The sequence below is a fragment of the Equus quagga genome, unplaced genomic scaffold (genome assembly GCF_021613505.1).
Source record: "Equus quagga isolate Etosha38 unplaced genomic scaffold, UCLA_HA_Equagga_1.0 73442_RagTag, whole genome shotgun sequence".
Lineage (NCBI taxonomy): Eukaryota > Metazoa > Chordata > Mammalia > Perissodactyla > Equidae > Equus > Equus quagga.
In genome coordinates, this window is record NW_025802777.1 from 9,415,754 (window position 1) to 9,439,372 (window position 23,619).

Here is a 23,619-nt window from a genome sequence, read left to right on the forward strand (position 1 = left end):
GCTGAATAGTGTTCTATTCTTATGGAATGGACCCCATTTTACAGATGAGGAAACAGAGGTACAGTAAAGTTAAATAGCTGGCTTATGATCATGCATTCAGCAGCTGAGCAGTTTGGCTCCAGAGTTTGTGGGGTTTTGTTTGTTTGTTTGTTTGTTTGTTTTGGTGAGGAAGATTGGCCCTGAGCTAACATCTGTTGCCAATCTTCCTTCCTCTTTTTGCTTGAGGAAGATTATGGCTAAGCTAATATCTGTGTCAATCTTCCTCTATTTGTACGTGGAATGCCGATACAGCCTGGCTTGATGAGTGGTGTATAGGTCCACGCCCAGGACCCGAACCTGCGAACCCCAGGCTATAGAAGTGGAGCGTGCAAACTTAACCACTACGCCGCCAGGCTGGCCCCAGAATTTTCGCTCTTAACTTCCTTGCTATACTGCCTCTCGACCATGAAATAATAATGAACCTGGCCTGACTGCCTGAGGACTTTTTTAGAAAATGCTAGTAGCTACATTTTGATATGTCACTTTCATGTTCTAATCCCCACTGTCTACACAAATCTTTTAAGTAACTCTTGGTTCTAGAACTTGCTTCTTTAATCAGGTTTAGGAAAGTCACAAAGAAGTAAGCCCAAAACTAGATGGGTGAATGTCATTTTACCATTTTGATTTAGATCTTTTCTAACATTTTTTTTTTTTTTCAAAGATTGGCACCTGGGCTAACAACTGTTGCCAATCTTTTTTTTTTTTTCTGCTTTTTATCTCCCCAAACCCCCTCTGTACATAGTTGTATATCTCAGTTGCAGGTCCTTCTAGTTGTGGGATGTGGGACACCGCCTCAACGTGGCCTGACGAGCAGTGCCATGTCTGCGCCCAGGATCCAAACCCTGGGCCGCCGCAGCACAGCGCGCAAACTTAACCACTCGGCCACAGAGCTGGCCCTTTTCTAACATTTTTGAATCTGACAAGACTATTCAGGATATTCTGACTCAACAGTCTATTTCCAGGAGTATCTGGATTGCATCTTGACTGTAAGTATAAGAGGTTACATTTACCAGCAAAGTCAGGGCCTAAAGGCCCATCTAACTCAAACACATAATTTACAGTATAATTACATATCAGTTAATAGCTTTGTAAGCTGAATCTCAAACTTGAGAAGAAATCTAAAAGGTAATGTATTTCATAATAAAACCAATATGAACACAATGCTAGAGTTTATAGATTTCATTTTCTGAGCAATAATTACAGCCATAAGTGCCTGATATATTTAGCATTGCTACAACTGTCTAGAGTTACAGGACCTCAGAATTTGAAGGAACTTTTAGGCCATATCTAGAACAATCCTTTATAAACAATTCTTGCTCCTTCTAGAATTAAAAGATAGACTAGAGCCCTGAAATGTGCCTACCTGATAATGCTCATTTATACCAAGTGTCATTTCACCATGTTATAAGACTCCTATTTACTTCTGTGGTTAACTCGAGAATTTTTTATTGAAGTTCAGTTACCTAATATGCCACTTGTAACATTTTCATTATTACAAATGGCAGTAAACGTGAGGTCTGTTTTCTCATCTGCAACATAAGGGTATTTGCCATCTAGCTCACAGAATTGTGGAAAATAAATTTTAGACGGAATATGTGAAAGTCTCTTGCAAAATACCTGAGACATGACAGGTACTCAGCAAAACACTCCTGAGTATGTGTGGGGTGATGGATGTGAGCCAAATAACACCAGAAGTCACTCTAAAGCATACTTTACATAAGCTGAGCACAACCCTAATTACTTTTCCAAAGGTCACTTATCAGATGAACTCAGCTGCATATAACCCAGAATCCAGAGGACACCAGAAGAGCTTCCTAATGGGCATCATTCATATAGTTATTAAAGGAAACCAAGTTTATTCTTCAGGCTAGACCTAACTATAATACCATTTCTGATAGAGCAGAAGCCTCCAAAAAAATATCCCACCACCTATTTGTTCAATGTTTCATTCAATTAGGGGTAAGAAGGTTCAAATGCAAAATATTAGCATGAATAAGTTTAGGTCACAAACAGGATGTAAAAAGCTTTCCTGTTATAACGAGGATTATGAAGTTAGGAACTATGAATCAGAGGGACCTAGAAAATAGATGGAAAGAGGTACAGTCAGAAGTTTGGGAGCCGGGTGGGAATCAAAGGGAAAATGACTAATAGCTGGCGCAGGAGCTTTCACCCCAGGGACACCCAGTTTGGCCTATAACGATAGGCTGGAGACACATCGGGGGAGGCAGAAGAAGAGAGCAAAGGAACACGCTAGGTTGAGGGAAATGAAATGGAAAGGTAAGTGCACGTGACAAAAGGACCACACTTTGAGGTGCAGGCGGCAAGTTAGGAAAGGTGAGGTATAGATGGAAAAGAAGAGGAAGAACCTAGAAAGGTCAACAGGCATGGATCATAAAGCACCCTTTAGGCTGTGCATAAAGGTTTAGATTTTATCCTATAAGGCAGCAGTTCTCAGTGTGGTCCTTGGATCCCTGGAGTTCAGGGGTCCAGAAGGTCAAAATTATTATCATAATAGTACTCAGAGATTATTTTCCCTTTTCACTGTGTTTATGTTTCACTGATACAAAAACAAGGCTGGGTAAAACCGCTGCCACCTTAGCAGTGGCACCAAACTGTCCTAGCAGCCGTTGTATTCTCACTGCCACACACACATTTAAAAAGAAAAAAAAAGGTTTTGCTTCAGAATATCCTTGATGAGTCATTAAAAATTATTACTTTATAAATCTTAGCCCTTGAGGATACATGTTAATATCTGTGTGACTAAAAGGGAAGCAATCATAAAGCACTTCGACGGCACACCCACTAAGACCAAGGTCTGGAGGAAACACATTTGTGTAAGTGAGTTGCCAGCTCAACTAGCCATTTTTTCTTGGAACACAATTTTTTTTTGGCAGAATGACAAGAGAAAAACTATGGTTATTCAGACTTGAATATTTGGCAGATGGTTTCTCAAAAATGAAGTGAGCGTGTTACTTCAAGAAAAACAACTGACAGTACTTGTTGCTAATGATAAAAGTTGAGCTTTTGGGTAAAAATTAAAAATTTGGAAAATTAGTATCTGCCATTGTGAGCAAGACTGCTTCCCAACATTCAGAGAATTTTCTATTAAGATGGGTGGTGATATTAACAAATAGAATTTTGTGATATTGTTTAATGAAATAAATCAACATTTGGAAGATCTATATAATTCAGTGAACCACTACTTCCCAATTGACCAATTTGTACATGATGTTACAAAATCACACGGGAGTAAAATATTCATTCAAACTGCAAGGTGGATCAACAGATTTTATTGTAACAGAGTATGAAAAGTTCACTGATAAGATTCCAGATTCCACACTGCAACTAACCCTGAAGAAACTACCAGTGTCAAGTTTTAGTGTAATATCAAAAAAATAACCACAATTTTCTGAAAACGCCATAAAAGACTCCTGCTTTTTCTAACTACATATCCGTGTAAGGCCAGATTTTCTTCCACCACTTCAACCAAAACAACATTTCGCAACAGACTGACTGCAGGAGCCAGATATGAGAATCCAGCTGTCTTCTATTATGCCAGACATTAAAGAGATTTTGCAAAAATGTAAAACAATGCCACTCTTACCACTAAATTTTTTTTCGTTTGGTAAAACAGTTCGTTTTCATAAAAATCTGTCATTTATGTAAGCATGTAATGGATTTATTACAGATATTTTCAATAAATTAATAAATATTTTGTAAACGTAAGTTTTAAATTTCTAATCCAGCAAATAGTGAGACAGATAAAAAATCCATATAAAGAAAAGCTCCTGGGGTCCTCAGTAACTTTTATACAAGGGTCCTGATACCACCGTTTGAAACCCATCCCCATAGGAGATGAAACCACAGGGAAAGATTTTACTGTGAGGCAGCACGTGAACAAACGGACCCCTCTGGTAACAAGAAGTGGGTAAAACCAAGTGGATTAGGGAAGCCAGGCCAGTCAGGAAGCAGCAGCCAGTAAGAGCAAAGCAGTAAAGTGAAAAATGATAAAGGCCTGGACTAAGACAATACCAGTGGGGACAGAAAAGGATGAATTTAAAAGATATTTCAGGGGCAGAACTGACAGAATTTGGCAACCAACCACAGAATCAGAAAGAAAGAGTCGAGGCTTGACAGTTTGCATGGCTAAATTCTAACTGCCTGTCCACCTATTAGACTCACGGACAGGTACTGAGTCCACACTGTAGAGAGACAGGTAGACTCTGTAGTCAGAGTATGAGTTCTAACAACAGTTCTCTGACACCAACTGGGTGCCCTGCCATTCAGCTCAATTCTGACACTAACTACCTGGAGTTAATGCAGACCCACAGGTTAAAGGCTCGGTCCCACCTCAGAGGCCAGCCACAAGTCTCGAGTGTCCCCAGGCTACCAGCACTTCTGTGAGGCAGACTAGAAATTCAAGGGGCCCCACAACCTGGCCCCTACACGTGCAATAATTCATCAGAACGACTCACAGAACTCAGGAAAGCACTGTACTTGTGATCACAGTTTTATTCTAAAGGATACAACTCAGGAACAAGCAACTGGAAGATGCTCACAGGGCAAAGTATGGGGGAGGGGAAGTGCAGAGAGTCCCTGCCCTCTGCTCCCGGGGAAAATGGGCGCCCACCTTCCCGCACATCACAGTGTTCACCAAACCAGAAGCCCTCTGAACCTCACCATTCTAGGATTTTCATATGGGGTTTCATCATATGCATAATTGATTAAATCGTTGGCTTTGTGACAGAATTCAATCTCCAGCCCCTCTCCCTTCCCTGGAGGCCTGGTAGTGGGGGGCTGAAAGTCACTTCATTAGTACCAACTCAGCTAAGGTTCAAAGGGGCTCATTTTGAATGACAAAAGACACTCCTGCCACTGAGGAAATTCCAAAGGTTTTAGGAGCTCTGTCAAGGGACAAAGATCAACTATATTTTTTTGTTATACCACAGAGTATCTAACACAGTTATTGATATATATTAGATACTCAATAAACAATTGCTGAAAGAACAAACAAAAGGGTAGATAATAGCATCGTTCACCAAAATGGGAAATACAGGCAGAGAACAACGGTGGTCAGAAGGTGGCGGGCGGGCTGTTTTAGACATATGAATCCGCAGTACCCAAGGAATACAGCAGGTAGTTAGATATGGGTTAGAACTCAGAAGAAAGGACAGAACTCCAGGTACGCACAGATAATAGGATTCAGTCAGGTAGCTAAAATCCTAAGACTGGAGATGACAATCCTGGAAGATAGTGTAGGGTCAAAAAAGGGTAGAAAAAAACAGGTCTAGGGACAGCAACATTTAAGGTTAGAAGCCCTCAAAGGAGACTGAGAAGTCCTAGATCTAATTGAGGGGAGAAAACACAGCATCAGGCAGAGCAAGCCAAAGTAGAAGAGTGTTTCTAAAGAAGGATGTGTCAAATGTTGCGGAAAGGTCAAGAAACAAATGGATGGAAGACCGTGCACAGGAACCAACAATGGAGGGGCAGAGGCAGAACCAGGATGCAACGGGGAACAGGAATGAAAACACCCAACACAAACCGCTCTTCCAAGAAACGCGGCTATTAGAGGAAGAAGTGAGATGCCAACAGTCAGAGGGCGCACAGTGTCAAGCGAGACAAACCTGAGCAGATGTGAAGGAAGGAGCAGAGGACAGGAGGACACGGAAAACAAAGGAGACAGAACAAGCATAATTTGGATGGGCACCAATCCCTTTTTTACATGCCTACAAGGCCCTGCACAGTCTGGCCTTACCTCCCTCTCCTATTTCCTGGTGACAGCCACAGTGGCTTTCTTCTCAAATATACTGTGCTCCTCTGTGGCCTAAGTCCTGTGTGCATGCTGGTCCCTCAGCCTGGAAAACAACTTTGCCTTCCCTGATCAACTCCTATGCATGCTTTCGATCCCAAGTAAATGTCACATCTTCCCTGGCCTCTAGAACTAGATTAGGTCCTCTCAAATGCCTTCTTCATAGCACTTACAACAGCTGGGAATCACTTATTTACGTGATTGGGGGTGGGGGGGGGTACGTAGGGATGTCCTAGTAAAATATAAATAGAGTGAGGACAGGAGCTTGTCGCTGCTGTCCTCCTTGCTCCTACCACAGCACCGGGCACACAGCAGTCAAGCAAGATACAGTGGTGGCACTGTTCGAAGGGCATGAGCACAAGAGAACAGCACGAAGTCTCAGAGGAAACAGAAAAGGACAGCATCTAGAATCCGGGAAGGGAAGAGACACCTACCTTTTCCTTCTCTCGCATCTCAAGAAGCAAAGAGTAAAGTGTGAATAAGACAGATTGACAAGAGCTACTTGGGAAGAAGGCAGGAGGCCCAAACAGGAGGCAGAACCACTCCTGAGGGTGAAGGCTTGGATGCCTCTGGGCAGGAGCAGAGGAATGGAGAGAAAGTTGAGGGAGTATACTTAGAAGAATGCAGCTAAGTGGGTCAGGACAAAAGTCCACAAGTTTGTATGGTTTTCTTCAGCTGCCTTTTAGCAGCACAAATACAGGAAACAGAACATAGACAGCTGGGTTGGTCCAGCGATGAAAGTCTGCAGGGTAGCAATGACAGAAGGACAACAGGGCAAGGAAATAGCAGAAACGACCCACTCTGAGGTCCCAGCTGCGCATGGAAGGAAATGAAAGTAGGAGGAAATTGACAATGTCAGATAAAATGAAGAAGGACCAGGATCTAGAGCTTCTGGATAGAATTGCTGTAATCAGAACGTGTGAACTAAATTACAGTGCAGATAATATCATTTAAAAAGCAAGTGCAACCTATTTTTCAAGATACCGCAAGCTCTCACCACCTACTGTTATCAGTCTCTGAGAACAACAAAAAAAGTTCTCAAAAATAGGCCAATCCCTTCTGAAAAGGTCAAGTTGCTATCTTTCCTGGAATCTAACAAAAAAAAGCCAATGGCCGAAGAAAGGATATCCCCTTCCAGCTCCAACTGTTCCATGGCATACACATGCTTTTCCAGTAGTTCCAGATGAAACATAAGTTAAAAAGCCTCCAAGTATGAGCCACGAGAGAATGCTAACACACCTTTAGGCACCAAAAACATCTGAGAAACCCTACAATTATAGAAGTGGTCGAACTGGTGAAAAGAACGTCCTCAGTTCTAAACTAAAGGTGATCTAACCAGATTACACATCAGTCTCCCAAACTTCATTCCATCTAGAGCAATCACAGAATAGTAAAATATATTTTGTTTTAAAATGAACGAGAAACAACATAAATTCTATGGGCAGCATGTTGAGCATTTAAATTTAAAAAGCGAACTTTATTGAGAAGAAAGTTCATATATTCTTTTGATTGCATTGACATCTTTGTATTGTTTTATTAAAGACTATCATTTAGGGGCCAAGTGGTTGGGTTGGTACGCTCCACTTCAGCGACCCGGGGTTTCGCAGGTTCGGATCCCGGGCACAGACCTGGCACCACTCGTTGGGCCATGCTGGGGCGGGCATCCCACATAGCACAGCCAGAGGCACTCACAACTAGAATATACAACTATATACTGGGGGGCTTTGAGGAAAAGAAAAAAAAAAAGATTGGCAACAGTTATTAGCTCAGGTGCCAATCTTAAAAAAAAAAAAAGACTATGATTTAAAAGAAAAAAAGAGGTCACCACTGGCCCCTTTCCAAATGATCACTGTATACGATGAACGTGTTGGACACGTGTTTTGCCTGCACAGCATTCATTCTTCTTGTAATTGGTCCCATTTTCCCTTCGTCTGTTAATGCCAGGAGTTTAGGTACTGACCCCACCTCTGGTACAAAAGGTAGACCCAAAGGCCCAGGATGACCAATAAGAGTACGCATTCCCCTGGCCATGGTGACTGGTTCAGGCAGATGATCAAGCCAGCCAATGAGAACCCTTGGATTTGACAGATAATGTGAGTCAATACATATTCCTTTTTCCCTTAAGCCAGTTTGTGCTTCTTCCACTTGCAAATGAAAAAGTTCAGACAGATATAATTATGAATAAGGAAAATTGGGGCACTGAACTTTGTCAGCTTTCTATTACAATCCTTTCCTCCTTTTCCTATCACTTTTCTTTTTTTTCCCTCCCCACCCAACTCCTTTAGGATAGTGGACTACTTGAACTTAGCAATGAGTTTTTTAAAAAGTTAAGGACTCCTGACATATGACATCACCATGAGACAGAAAGCTAATCTAAGAATAAGCCTAGCCCCAGGTCAACTATTCTGTGATTCAATTTCTTGATATTTACACATTAAAGTTAAGAGTCTTGTTTCAGCGGCTACCCACTTGAACAGACCTCAAACTCACCCCCTACGGGGACACACACAATACCGTACACTGTGAATGTCTCTAGTATGGTTTTTTGCATGAGGTCAAAATGTTATAAGAGAACTGTGTTATAAGAGAAATGTGAAAAGAAACAACACTACTGAAATTCTAGGACATTTAGAGGGAAATTCACAATCTCTTCCTTCCTGTTTTCTCTCAGCTAGAGATCTGAACTGGTTTAAGAGAGGTCAGAGGAGCAACCACATTTGTAAAATGGCCTTTCCAGTAAAATCATGATTATCTGAATTGGATTAAATTTGTGTACTTCTGTGTTTCTTGCTATCCTAATTTTTTCATGTTACTTTATTCGGAAAAAATAACAAATTCACAAATTCCTCAGACAATAGTCAAGAAATCTAAGAGACAAGGTAATATTATGAAAAAGAATACTGTGCTGGGAAAGAGGAGGACCCTTGAATCACAGTAAGAGGAACCAATCTCAGCTGGCTTAAACTTAAGAGGAAGGAAGGGGTGATGTTAAGACTACAGGAGCACTTCACAGAACTCAGGAACGGGAAAGCAGCCAGCTCCAGAAAGGACTAGAAGAGAAGGCTTAGAGCCATCAGACATGCAGGCAGCATTCTCTCTTTCTGCTTCTCTCTAGATACTTGCTGTTTTCTCTCCATCCATAAGCCACCTTTCTCTGTTTCCAGACACAACAGCAGAACATAACTGTCTATACGGCCCAAGTTTTATGGCCCATGAGCACATTATGGTCAAATCCCTCTCTTGGGTCCAACTTCAGATTTCCAGGAAAGGGACACTGAGTGGGCCAACTTGGGTCAGGTCTCCAAACCTGGTTCAGCCCTCTGTGTCTTCTGTGGGGAGGAAGAAGTCGGAGGGGAGGGGATCTGTAGGTTAAAGGACAGTGAAGGGATTCGTGTCGTTGGGTCAGCCAGATGCTTCAAAAGTTCCCAGTGCACAGTCCCAGCTTTGGCTTTTTCATCATCAAAATATGGAACCGGTGACCAAAGTCCATTTTAGACTTCTGCGAAGAGTCTAGAGTTTAACAGAACTTAAGAGAATTAAATTGAATTTAAGAGATTACAAGGTAACTAGCATTCACCACTGTTTTTGGGAGCCCACATCAATATAGAAATACAAGCTGAAGAGTAAGTTACTGTATAAATTCTAGAACTAAAAACTGTCTTTTGTAAATAGGATGGTCTACACGAAAAATCCAAGAGAAATGAAAAGCCCACGAGGTCTTAGAGTGCTGAAGTGCTGTCTTGGTTCAAGGCTGGACACTTAGATCAATTCCAGGCCCAGAGCACATGCTCAAACATTCACTGAACCACTGACGAAACTCAGAACTTCCCAACCACAGTACTTTCAATGGGTTAGAGGTGTGCTCAAGCTCCTGATGCCCTCAGCTCTGGGGGACTGATGCCTGCCATGAGGCCTAATAAGGTATTACTATTCCATGATATTAAAAAGGTTGAGAAGCATTGAATAAATGACCAAAACACCACTGGAACTAAGAGTTCTAGCAAGGTGGCTGGTTACCAAGTAAAGCTGTAAAAGGCCAACAAGCATTTAATAAGTGTTCAAACTCACTGGTTGTACCAAAAAATGCAAGTTAAAACAAATAAAACTGGCTAAGATTTTTTGGAGAGAAATAGGTACATCTCACACTGCAAGGGGAACACACTGGAGGGCAGTGTGCTGTTCGGGCTTGGGACTATATTCCAACACACTAAGTGAAAGACACTGGCTACAAAACTGTGTGTACCTGAGCTCACAAACCGGCAGGGCAACAAGACTGATTCACATATGCATTGTCTGAACTCCAGGGTGTTAACAAAAATTGCGGCCCACACAAAAATGAGGAGATTTCATATTAAATCCGTTCCAGTTTCTCTTGAAGAACTAGAAGGTGTCGTGACAACAGGATGCGTCCTCCCAGGGCCACAAACATCTGGGCTGACTGATGCTGGGTTGCCCCATCCACGGACCACCTTCAGGGCCCAGAGTCCCTAACAAGCCCTCATGTCTCCAGACTGAGAAACTTTACACGCTTGATCTGTGGGTAATCTGAACAGGTGCACCCTCACAGAGAATCAACAGTCATGATCGCTCGATAGAGAGATTCTGGGCACACTCTTTTCTTTCCTTATCTATATTTTCAGAAGTTTTCTTCAATAAACATGTACTGCTTTTGTAGTAAGAAAAAAGTGTTATTTTTTAAATTACCAAATCACAACTACAATATGACTTCATCTAATGAGATCAAAACAACTAAAGATAACAGACAATGACTATGGTTTAAAACTAATTGAACTAAGGAAGTAATGTCAGCTTACAATTACTGCAGTATTTCCCTCTCTTTGATACTAATTAAAACAGCAGATTGGACAATGGCAGCATTTTACAAATTAGATCTTCCTCAAAGGGAATAGCTTCTATGGACGCTCAATTCGTAAAACAGCTATTTTAAGGATTCATTTCCACATATTTAAAGTTTCCTTCACCAAGAAATGTAAATAGAAAATCTCTCTGATCAGAAATCTATATGCATAACCTCAATTAATTTAATGTTTAAAAAGTTAAATAATTCCTGATCTTTACTTTACATTGTTTTATTTTACTTGATCAATAATAATAGGAGTTTCATGGGATTCTCTTTTCCTCAGAGAACTTCAAAAGGTTTGTACAAAACCATTCATCTCACCCCATCTCCGAGACCTCAAAGAGTAAATCATATTACCCTCAGGGTACTGAAAGAGTTCAAGGCTAGGTAGAAATGTCAACATCCACAGATAACTGAAAGTGAAGTCCATTCAACATTTCTCCCTCAGGCTCCTCCAATCCACTCCCACATGACATCCAGAGCCATCTTTTTAAACAAAAGCAAACGATGGAACTCCCTTGCTTAAAACTTACACCAGCTTCCTACTCCCGACTCTGAATAAAATCCAAACCAGGCCCGATCTCTTTTATTCCTCATCTGCCTCTCCCTTGTTCACTGCACCTGGGTGACTCTGGCCTCCATGCAGTCAGATCCTCAAATACCAATCTATTCAGTGCGCCAAGAAACAACTGGTGAGTGTCGACCGTGCACCAAGCACTGTTCTAGTTCCAGGGGATAAGACAGTGAACAAAACAGACAAAACTCCCTGCCCTTATGAACTCACATCCTAGTAACCCCAATACCAAGTTCTCTTCTGCCTCAGTTTCTCTAATCACTTAAAGAATATTAAGGGCCGGCCCAGAGGTGTAATAGTTAAGTTCACGCACTCCTCTTTGGTGGCCCAGGGTTCACAGGTTCAGGATCCCAAGGGTGGACCTAGCACCACTCATCAGCCATGCTGTGGTGGCATCCCACATATAGACTGGAGGAAGACTGGCACAGATGTTAGCTCAGGGCCAATCTTCCTCACCAATAAATAAATAAATAAACAAATAAAATAAAAATAGAGAATATTAAAACAACAATTGTAATGACTATGTCTTAAGGTGTCTAAAATAAACAGTACTACCTATAATAAATTTATTATTATTTACTGACTTTAATATTAACTATCATAAGTGAAGAAGAGAGAAGAAATAAAGGAGGCAGGACCTTTACTCAAGGAAACTTGCCATATTCTAGGAATGGTACTAATTTTTTTGTCAATTTTTCAAGGTTTCTCTCATAACTAGTTACATAGCTTTTATATGTCAGTAACGAAAATACAATACTCCACTTGTACAAGAACGGAGTAGCTGAGTTTCAAATAATTCCAGAAGCTGAAAGATTACTTGCTTTAAAAATCTATTATCTAAAGTTTACAGCAGAAATGAATTGATTTTTATAAATATTGGATCCATAATGAACAAACTCTTCTTATAGATAATACACAGGAATGAGGTTTATGTGTTTATACAATGGCTTATAACACAACACACTGCCCTTGTTAGAACGATAAAACTGCTCGGGAAATAAAATAAAACTGTCTTGACTCTGAGAGAAGAAATTAGCCCTACACACACACACACATGCACGCACGCACATGCACAAACATGCAAAATGAATGGTCCCACGGCTTCCTGTTTCTACGTTTTTATCATAAGAATCACTGTCATCCTTAACCAAGTGGGTTAAAGAATGGCACTAAAAGCCAGCTGACTTTGTTAATTTCCACAAGCTGCATCCATGTCTTACCACCAGTCACCAGGACTTGCAAGCGAAACTCAAGGATGAACAAAATCATTGCTGATGGAGAAACAAGTCAACATGCTCACCACAGCAACAGAGGATCAAAAGCACTGCCCTCTTGTATTAAGGAGAGGATGTTTAATTTTAACCACCAAGGATAAAAAAAAACTTTGACCAACTGCTATGCCCTTGTTATTTTCACATTCAAATTCAGCTGAATCCAAAACTTTGTCACATCCCTCAGTTCCACGGCCAGCTCTACCGCTCAGTGAAGAGTGAAAGGTACTCCTACACTCCCAGATGGCCTCGGTGGAGCCCCACACCACACAATGACAAGTGGTTTCGGTGACCAGCTTAAAATTGAGCCATGGCAGTGCCACCTCGCTCCCTAGGCAGCACAAACTCAGGCCAGAGAGCTGAAGCCAATATAATTTCACCAACGCTCTCTCTGGGCAATAGCTCAGTAAGGTAAACTACCTATCATTAATTCTACCAGGAAAATGGTTGAAAGAGCACTGATGAATTCAAATAGATTAAGCTGCTTGAAGTTCACTTTGTGAGACGGCTACAAACATTAGCAACAAAACTTTAATGATATTCCACCATCACATTTATTAATAATAGGTTTTTTTAATGATCTCCCAATGGATCCGTGACATCCCTCTCCACTGAGGCACTGGCAGTCCTGGAGAGCACTTCCACAGGCCACTTCAAATCTCCAAAATAGCCAACATGGAAATGGTCGGACAGACTCCCGGCTGTCTCCCTAATCACACTTCTGTGTGTAGTCTTCTGTTTCCAAGGCAAGTGCACACCACAGTGAACTGCCTTTTCAAACTGCACTAATCTTCTCCACGACTCGACGCCTGTTTTCCATGCAGGGGCACTTCAGGAAAACCACTACAGAGTAAAGGCTCACAAGCTGCTTTGAGAGATGAACCCCAGACAGCAGACCAGGCTTATTTGTGAGCTAACTTATGTGATTAACTTCTCAGTAAGAAGGATTCAAATTGTGCCCCCACCTAATTTGCAAATTAACACACATCAGGGAACCTCTAGGTTAGTCCGAAACAGAAATCAGGAATGTGAACCGTACCCCAATGCCAACAAAACATGTCTAAGAAATACGCAGTCCAGCGGTGTGGCTAAGAGATTTGGCCTCTAGTTACAAATCTGCTCAGCCACTTGCTGGTTCTCTAAGTCACTTAACTGCTGGTACCTCAGCTTCCAAGTCATATTCATCCAAAAACTTAGAGTTTTGTGAAGAGTGAGTGAGTTAATGCTTATAAAATGCTGCAAAGGGACTTGATAAACGTTAGCTCTCATTTTTACCGGTGGATGAATTTTCTGACTTTCCATATCACACTACTAAACAGGTTACATTAACATCCCATTCTTCTTCCTAACAACAAAAATAATTCACTACGTTTGTCACTAGTGAAATCATTCCAAAAAAGGGAGGGGGAGGGAAATGGAACTCTCACACACCATGCTCAAAGTAGAAATTGCTACAGTCTTTCTAAGTGACAAATTGAAAATATGTATCAAAACCTTAAAATTTAGCATGTACTTTGATCCTACAATTCCACTTCTAGAAAATTACCCTAAAGAAAGAAAATCTCACAAGTATATACAGAGAAGTATGGAAGAGGATGGTCATTGCAGAATTATTGATAACGGTGGGGGGAGAAAGAAACAAACCAATAAAAATAAACTGGTTAAATTACCACAGATCCATAAAATGGAACAGTATTCAGTTACTAAACTATTATAACTGACAATATAGACATGGAAAGACTCATGATAAGATGTTAAGCAAAAAAAAGGCATGCTACAGAACAATCATATATATAGCAGGATCCCATATTTATTACCAAAAATTGTACATGAATAGCCACATGCACACAAAAACATGGTTTGGAGAGATATGTACTCAGGTAGTAGATTTATGAGTATTCTATAGTTTTCTTTTTACTTTTCTGTATTTCAATTTTTCTACCATAAACATGTAATTCTGTAAAATACGTAGGGATAATAGCTGATTATCATAAACTGATTACCAGTTTGGTTCTGATATAATACAATTAAGTTGAAAGTGATGGCAAGATTTATCTTTACTTAGAAAAAATTTACATTTACATAATATTTGATGGTTTATTCAATACTTTTCATCTTTAGTCTGGTTATCCAATTAAAAAATTATACATATGTAGTATCAAGAAATTAGCAAGAGATTTCTTTTTTAAGCAATGGAATTCTACTTACTACCATTAAGTGTAGTGGCATAAAAATTAAATGGACACTTGAGTTTTATATATAACAAACATATATATATATTTTTTTAAGATTTTATTTTTCCTTTTTCTCCCCAAAGCCCCCGGCACATAGTTGCATATTTTTAGTTGTGGGTCCTTCTAGTTGTGATATGTGAGGTGCCACCTCAGCATGGCTTGATGAGCAGTGCCATGTCAGCGCCCAGGATCAGAACCGTGGAAACCCTGGGCCACCAAAGTGGACGGCGAGAACTTAACCACTCGGCCACGGGGCCAGCTCCAAGTTTTACATATTTTTATGTACCCCAATTCTTTATCATCATCATACTACCATTTATTAAATGAACACATCTCAAGAACTTATACAAACAGAAGTATTTAACCTGAGGCACTGGGAGGTTGCTGGGTGACTAAAGTCACAAACTATGTGTGGTCAAACCCAACATCCTCTGGAGTTTGTGCTCTTAATCATCCAGCACCCTCAACCAGAGAATAGAAGTTGTTATTTATGGGGCCCTATGCTGGACTCTGAAAGAAGGGAGTGGAGGTCATATTTTATTACTATGAAAATTGAAATTGGGGGCCGGCCTCGTGGTGTAGTGGTTAAGTTTGCACGTTCCGCTTCAGCAGCCCAGGGTTCACAGGTTCAGATCCCGGGCACAGACCTAGCACCGCTCATCCAGCCATGCTGTGGCAGCATCCCACATACAAAGTAGGGGAAGACTGGCACAGATGTTAGCTCAGGGACCATCTTCCTCACAAAAAAGAAAGAAAGAAATTGGAAAACATACCAATTTTCTACTTTCTATATTTTTTGGAAATCAGTATTTGTAGCATTATGTTGGGCTTCTCATAGCTTATAAAATGGTATTTTGATACAGCAATAGCATAGTAATTTACCACAACACTGCTACTCACATTTACATTTTGAGTCTCGAAGCAAACATCTTACTGGGAGCCTTCTTTCCAGCTTATCACCTTGAGCGTTCTATGCTCCATTTCAGAGCCAACCAAACTTACAGAAATGACTGGGGGTATGGTACTTTCAACTCCTAATTTATAAAATCAGTGACTATTAAGTGATAAGATTAATTTTACAAGTAAGTGTTTATAAATGTGGCCTCACTGCCATGTAGTTCACTCCACTATCTCATGGAGTTCTCCAGGCACTATTCTAGGCACTGGAGATCCAAGGATGAACCCAAGTTTCCACTCCTCTAAAACGTCTATTATAGGCGAAGGTCATCGTCAGTTTTTTATTAGCAGCCTAAGGTATAAAACTTGCTCTGTCACTTGAAAAACTTGCTTTCCTCTTCAGGAGACGGTCTTAGGAGATGCCAAGTGAGAAGCAAGCACAATATCAGTGGTTCTCCAACTTTACTGTGCAGGAGAAACTCCTGGAGAACTTGATGGAGATCCTGATTCCAGGGCCCTACCTCCAGGAGGCTGATTCTGAGGTGAGGCGACAAAAACCTCTACTTTTAACAAGAACCTCAGTTAATGCTGATGTAAGTGACCTGAGGTCCAGATTTTGAGAAACCCACCTGTAACTGGAGCCATTCAGAAAGGAATGGTCTTTCAGCTCTACGGCAGGGCAATCTGAACTGAGTAATATAAACCTCACGTAATTAATTCTCTATAATTCACAAATCTAGCAAATGAAAAAGATGAGTCAGCGGAGAGGAATTTACCAGCACCTCCTCCTCCTTAACCTCTTATAGGAAATCTGAGTTTGCCTCATTCTAGGCATTTGGGGACAAGAACCTAAGCAGAATTCTACTACCAATATTAGAGATAAGCATTAATAAAAAGAAATTGCTAGTCAACAGCGGGGAAAAAAACTGCTGAGGACAAACATTTCACGGAACTGACTTGCTACCACTCATTTTATGCCCTATTTCACAATGCTTAGTATCTGAACAATCCACAGAGTTCCAAAGTACATCAAAAATTTGTTCATTTCCTCTCTTACTCAGGCAGAATAATAATGAGAGTTTTGTAAAGGTACCATGTGCCTAGTGATCCTAATAGATACATTCTTAGATAAAGAAATATCTTTTTTTGCTTTTAAACTTTCTATCAGAAACTCTCCTTACTGGAGCTACTTACAGGAGTTTTAAATAGTTTTAACGCCATCATTAAATTAGTGTCCCTCATTTCTCAATTTAGCTTACCTAAAACTTTCTGGGTTCTTTACAAACCTCCTATGGAAAGAATTCACTGTTAAATATACATACATATTTTTAGTTATAAGGAAACTCCCATCAAAATAACATAAATGTTTCAAGTAAACTATTAAAAAAATTAAAACAGAAACATAGTATTTTGTTCTCAGAGAGAGGTAGATTTCATAACTTTGAGGGGTGTTTAAGCTTCCGCACCTTAAGTCATCTAAAAATAAAGGTATCCTAACAAATACATTGCTCCTGTTTCAGAGGTTAGGGGTAGCACTAACAAACCAGCTGGCCTTGCTGGGTCCATGGCCCCAGATCCTGCCCTCAGACCCTGTCCACTACGTAATCCATGAGCTCTCTGAGCCTGTTCTTCATCCTTTCAAAGGGATTAGTAAAGCTGCCTCCCAGCTGACAGAATTGATATTTTCCAGATGCATCTGTTTGTATGGCAGTTGTTTTTATTATCTATACTTTTTATTGTACTTGTTTTGTTTTTATTATTTCTACGTCTTGACCACGGAAACAGCAAGAGTAGGATGCCAGCAGACAAGCACAAAGAAACGCATCTGTCCCGAGTCTGCATATATTTAAAATTTCAGGCTGGTGCTGCCTTCGGAATAGCATTGATGATGGCAAAGTTCTAAAGGAAACTTTCATATTAAGAGGGTATCAAAAATCTCCACAGCCTCCAACTCGACAGAGAAGCTGCTAATCTATTTCTTCAAAAGCAAAGCTTAGTCTGAATCACAACAAAAGATGCCCATAGGCTACGTAATCCACGAACTTGTTTTCTAATCCGAAGGCAAACAAGTAGGAGAGAAAGGTACAACCCATTCCTCGTTGGTTTCCTTTTCCTGGGGATTCTGATTACATTTCCTCGTGCAAACAAGAAGAGACCGCAATTGTGCCTTCGGTCCACACCATCAAACCGTGTCTGCGCGTAAAGAAGGGAAGGAGCAGCGGCAGACCCCGGGGACGCGCTCCCACTGAAAGGAGAGCCGCTTTCTGTTAAATACCATCAGAGGCAGCCCGGGCAGGACGACTTAGGGCCAAATGGCATTGACTGCCCTTCACTGACAGGGATTTTGCAGGCACACGAGACAGAAAAAGGGATGAGCCGGGACTCGAGGCCGGGGGGAGAGGCGGGCGGCGCGATGCCGCTCCCCGCGAGCTCCGGATCCCCGAGAGGCTGGCGGGGAGGCGAGGCTTGGCCGGCCCGCCGCGCTCAGGCGGCCGAGGGCAGCCAGGTCAGCCCTGGAAGGACCGACCGCCCCCACGTCCCCCTCGGGAAGGAGGGACCCCGCTCGGCCGGCCAGGCTGCGGGCGCCCATTCAACCCGAAGCCCGTCCCGCGACCGCCACCCCCTCGGCCGCCGAGGCGCCCCGGCCTCCCGGCTCCGACCAGCCGGCCGCCCCCGGGAGGATGGGGAAGGACGAGGCGCAGGGGCGGCCGGTGCCGCGCCTCCCGGGCGCGCGGCAAAGGGTGAAGGGCGGCCCGAGAGATGCGCGCCGGGCCGCGGGACCTGCGCCCCGGGCGGCCATCGCGCCGACCCCTGCGCCGACCCCCGCCCCCGCCGCCTCCCGGGTCCAGGCCCGCGCCGTTCAGCCCGCTCCTCACCTCATCTCCAGGCGGATCCGCGCTGCCGCCCGGGGGACGAATCAGTGCAGCTCACTCGCCGCGGGGAGGGACGCAGGAGCCGCAGCCCTGCACACCATCCCCGCCCGCCTCTCCCTGCGTCCCGGAGCCCGCTCGGGATTCTCCCTCGCGAGCCGCCGTACTACGGAGCAACCAAGCTGCGCTCCCTCCCGTCTCCTCCGCTCTTCTCTACCTCCTTCTCTCCCTCCCTCGCTCCCGCCTATCTCCTCATCTCCCTCGGCTGCCTCCCCCGCCCCCATCCACGCCTCCATCTCCGCCCACAGGTGGGTGGGGACAAACAGTCTGCCAATCAGAAGGAGGGGCCCGCACCTCCTCTCCGCCCCTACCGCTGGCCCCGCCCACCACGGGACCCAAAGGAGGAGGAGTCTATCAAAATGGAAGAGGAAGGAGTGACAGCCGAATAAACCAATCAGCAAGCTCAAAGGGGGCGGGAGTGGGAAATCTCCTTCCTCCCCGCCCCCTTCCCAGAAAGCGTAACCAGGGGCTTCTATTCAGGCATTTCCGTGACCGGGCTTATGGAGATTTTGTTGCACGATTTCAGTGCCCCTGTCCTTTGCCATGCGAGGCACTAGTTAGGATGCATTCAACTAACTTATTTACAGAAGGTTTTAAAGGAGAGAACAATGTGGACGTGAAAAGGGAGGCGGGTCACAGTCCGAGGAAGGTGGTAAGGAGATACGTTGGAAGAAGGAAGGGTGTGGTCTTTCGCTGAAATTTGCATAAAACGAAACCCATCGGCGACTACAACTTCGCCCATTTATTGGTCGCTCTTGGTGCGGAGCTTCTCGTCTCCTCCGAGCAGAGCATGCCAGGAGATGTAGTTCCGAGTGCGGTTGCTATGGCGTTCTCTACAGTCTAGGGGAGTCCAGGAGTGACGAGCGGCCTGACCAATGGGAGCAGCGCCTGGGCCAGAGGGGGCGGGCTCTCTGCGAAAGGACTCGAAGGTGGCGGTGGCGAAGGCGCAGGCCGTTGGGGCCGGTCGGAGGCAGGTGAGCCAGGGGAAACGCGTGGTGTGTCTTGGGAAACAAGGATTTGGCTAAAACTCGAGAGACGTCCCGCGAAACCATCCAGCCTTGGGGCGGATGGTGGTTCGCATCGCACCCCAGCCTCAGACCCGCTCGGGCCGAGGCCTCGTTCGGCCAAGGCCGCTGAGGGGCGGGTAAGGCGGTTTGACTGACGATTTCCTGGTCCTTACGGGTTTGGATTGTAGGTTTTGTCTCAGTTTTCATCTCACTCCACATTTATGGAGGCGAAAGGCTGGAGGTTCCCTTGCACTGCATCTCCCAGCTTGGATCCGCTCCCCCCACCCCGCTTCTTTTTGTTCCTGTAGTTTGAGTTTCCTTTTTCTTGCTCCTTTATCCCTTCTCTGCCACCTCCTCCTTCACTTTCCTTTTTAGGTGAGTAATTACTTAAAGAAAGGGTGTTCGCGTTTATGTGACTCCAGGACCAGATTTGCCCTCTTCGTTAAGCTAAACAGCAGAACTCTGGAGCAGGGCGTAGAATCACCCTAGAAGCAGGTTGCGGTGCGGATGCTGATTGTCCAGGTCTGCACCGGGGCCTGAGAATCTGGATTTCTAACAAGCTCCCAGGTGCTGCTAGCCCACGTTATGAGTGACAGGGTTCCACCTCAGCTCTGTGCAATACAAATACAATGCGAGCCACTTAGGTAATTCTGAGTTTTCCGGTAGCCACAATAAAAAACGTGAAAAGAAATACGTGAAATTAATTTTAATAATATGCTTCATTTCACCCAGTATATCCAAAATATTATCACATCAACACATAAGCAAATATTTAAAATGGAGATATTATACATTCTTTTTTTTTATATTGTCTTCGAAATCTGATGTGTGTTTTACGCTTACAGCTCATGTCAATTCTGACTAGACACAGTTCTCCTGAGCCACCTGTGGCTAGTGGCTACTGTCGTTGGACAGCGCCAATGACAATTAAAAGGTGCTAAAGCTGAGGTTGCACCCGCCCAAGCCCTTTGCTGCTCTGTGACATGGACTTTACAACTGTGTTAGAGGGTCTCTGCCCAATTTACAGAAATAATAGGAAAAATAGCCAACATTTATTGAACCCGTATCCTGTGTCAGGTGTCATACTGAATGCTTTGCATGTATTATTTAAACCTTACAGCAACCCTTTGATGTAACTGCTATTATTATCTCTGTTTTGTAGATATGAAATCTAAGGCCCATAAGGTTAAAATTAAGTAGCCCAAAGTGACGCAATGAATAAGTAGGAGAGCCAGGATTCCCACTGGGGTCAGTTATGACTTCTAATTCCTATTCATCATCCACTGAAGTGCATGATCATTATTGCACCTCATTGATGCCTCTGCTCCAGCTTATAGCAGGGGATGAAATGTTCAGTTTGAAACAGAGCTCCCCGTACAAGGTCAAGTTGCCTGTCATTTTGCAGTGGAATGTTTTGGTAGTTTTACAACACTCTGTGCTGTGCATTCAGAATTAAAGTTCTGGATTGAAGAAGAGTGTTCAAAACCTCGAGACATTTGGGCCTCTAGACCAGTACCGTACCTTGGGTGGTAATGTGTCTTGCTTCGTTTGTGTACCCCTCTGAAGAAGGAGGGTGGGAAAGCTTGGGAATTCTTAAAATGTTTCACTATGAAATCACGGTGTTTTTTGGTTTTGTTGGTTGTGAAATCTTTTTTTAATTCTTAAAAATGAATATTTTCTTGCTCCTGTGAACTCCGCATAGAATACTTCAAAGACAACTTTATGATTTTTCTAGACCCAATGAACAGTCGTACATTGAGCTAAGGAGAGTTTTATGAGTAGAAGAGCAAAAAATACACTTATCCACACATGCTAAAATATGGTGTCTTGCAAAATAATTTTCTTCTATTTTATACATTGTAATAAATGATACATCTTGTGAATTCTCTTGATTGTGAATTTATTAGTAAATATTTCATCCAAATTACAATTCCTATTTTGCGTCTGAAGCAAGAAATAGTTTCTTTAAGATCCTGTAGTGAATTGGAAAATTAAATAAGCATTTACAAACTGCAATAATGTTAGTTGGTGGAAAAGATCAGTTAAGTCATTTGGAGAGGAGAGAGTGTGGTAGAGATTTAGGGAGGATCCCTCAATTGCTTATCTCCCTCATCACCACCTGCGTTGTCCCAGTGTCACATAATTAAGCCAGCACAAAGGGAAGGCAGTCATTCATCATACCATTGGCTCCATTGTTCCCCAGTAGTACAATATGGGAAACTGTGATGCTAATTCAGAAATGGAAATGAGAGTTAAGTTTCTATTGTTCTGATTCTTACCATATTAAATGGCCCAGCATTGGATAGTAACTGGACCAAAGATTTCCAATCTTTGAAATAGTGACCATCCCACTTCCCCAACCTACCCACTACCCACTCCTGAGGTGCTGGCATCCGAGTGCCTCCAATAAGAACTCTTAAGTGGAAACTCATTTGTAAATCAACAAATAGTAAAAGTTAATCTCTCTTGGAGATAGGAGAGTTAATCAAAAATTCTTTTGAAATTCAAAAGAGGTCATTGTTGGGAGCAGCCATTGTTCTAGATAGACACATGTTGGAGACCACTTGTTGCACAGATAGGCAACAATTTGATATTTCCAAGCAAATGCCTTCTTTCTTTGCTTGTTGAAAGCATATATCAAAAAGAAAAATTTTCCCTTCCTAATTCTTCACCAATCTTTAGATCTCAGTTTGCGTGAGATGTAAAGATTATGCCACACTTGTATAAATTTAATTGAGTATATCGTGATATTGCTCTTAGAAATCTAGATTGTCATAATTAGAAGAGGCTTTAGTGTGGTCATCACATCCCTCGTCCCCTTCACCTAATGCTCCAATCCCCTTTAGGAAGCCACTGTAAGTGTGTATGCAGCCTCTGTTTCAATCCTTCTAGTGATGGGGACCATGCAACTTCATGCATTTTCCTAAGTTTTAGATTAGATACCTAAAAAGTGAAAATAAAAAGTTCTCACAACACATGTTATTAGCTAGAAATGCTTTCCAGGGTTTAGCCAAGTGTGAGCCACTATCACTGTGTCTCCTGTGCCCATCTGGTGGCAGGAGCTGTATGCAGCAAGTGCAGTTGAATGCAGCAAAACAACTGTGTACTCATTGTGTATGCAAAGTGTCCTTAGAGAACACAGATTTCTAGAGACCGTTGCCTGCACAACGTGGAGATGTCCTCCAGTTGTTAGGACCATATATTCACCTCCCTCTTTAAGAAGCAGAACTGGCCTATCTAGCTAGCACTACCATTCTCTACAATCTGCAAAGTATGGTATTTGAACCAAAGCTCTGGCTAGGTACTTTGATTATGCTATGTTTTTTAACCAAATATTTGGGCATGTGGGTTCACATACTTCTTTCTCTGATGTGTGGATATGTGTGAAAAGTCTCACAGATGAGTAAAAGCATTGTTAAAACTTAATATTAAGTCACCTCTTCGACATAACTGAAGATTTACCCCTTACAGTCCAGCCAGCTAGTATGAGAGTGCTGTGCACTAGTCTCAGCACGATGATGAGCATCTGGGGCCTGATTTCAGAGTTGACTTCATCGGGTATTCTGTACCCTCACTGCTTGACAATATATCTTTGCTTTCCTTAAAATAAAAATGAATGTTGGGGGCCAGCCCCGTGGCCAAGTGGTTAAGTTCACGTGCTCCGCTTCGGCGGCCCAGGGTTTCACTGGTTCGGATCCCGGGCGCGGACATGGCACCGCTCATCAGGCAACACTGAGGCAGCATCCCGCATGCCACAACTAGAAGGACCCACAACTAAAATATACAACTATGTACTAGGGGATTTGGGGAGAAAAAAAAAGATTGGCAACAGTTGTTAGCTCAGGTGCCAATCTTTGAAAAAAAAAATGAAGGTGGGTCAGAAACACTATAACTGAATCCGAAGTGGCCACGGTATTATAAAGTTTGTGTTGGGGAATAATAGAAAATTGAACATAGAAGAGTTTAGACTTTCAGAAATTAAGTTGGCCATGGAGTA

General features: G+C 42.7%; 3 protein-coding genes across 9 annotated transcripts in view; 2 read left to right on the forward strand and 1 right to left on the reverse strand.

Moving 5' to 3' along the window:
- LOC124234256 (intersectin-1) overlaps positions 1 to 18,761 on the reverse strand; it is a 204,100-nt gene extending 185,339 nt beyond the window's left edge. Inside the window, exon 1 of the mRNA XM_046651506.1 lies at positions 18,562 to 18,761. The gene's annotated coding sequence lies outside the window, so the exon portion shown is untranslated. The remainder of the gene's footprint in view (positions 1 to 18,561) is intronic.
- On the forward strand, positions 16,105 to 19,004 carry LOC124234390 (translation initiation factor IF-2-like). Its single transcript, XM_046651752.1, has 2 exons — positions 16,105 to 16,227; positions 18,036 to 19,004. The coding sequence occupies exons 1-2, from the start codon at positions 16,105 to 16,107 to the stop codon at positions 19,002 to 19,004; spliced, it is 1,092 nt and encodes a 363-aa protein (XP_046507708.1).
- A 140-nt stretch (positions 19,005 to 19,144) lies between these two features.
- The window catches only part of LOC124234337 (quinone oxidoreductase-like protein 1), a 31,703-nt gene continuing 27,228 nt past the window's right edge, over positions 19,145 to 23,619 (forward strand). Inside the window, exon 1 of one of the 7 annotated variants that reach the window (XM_046651665.1) lies at positions 19,145 to 19,589. In XM_046651665.1, coding sequence (XP_046507621.1) covers positions 19,491 to 19,589 — 99 coding nt within the window. In that variant the 5' untranslated portion in view covers positions 19,145 to 19,490. The remainder of the gene's footprint in view (positions 19,590 to 23,619) is intronic. The other 6 variants (XM_046651666.1, XM_046651663.1, XM_046651667.1 and 3 more) reach the window with 6 other exon arrangements.

Coding starts and splice junctions, on each gene's coding strand:
- LOC124234390 (XM_046651752.1), top strand. CDS start 16,105: ATGCCAAGTGAGAAGCAAGCACAATATCAGTGGTTCTCCAACTTTACT. Junction 16,228..18,035: donor TCCAGGAGGCTGATTCTGAG/GTGAGGCGACAA, acceptor GGGATTTTGCAG/GCACACGAGACAGAAAAAGG.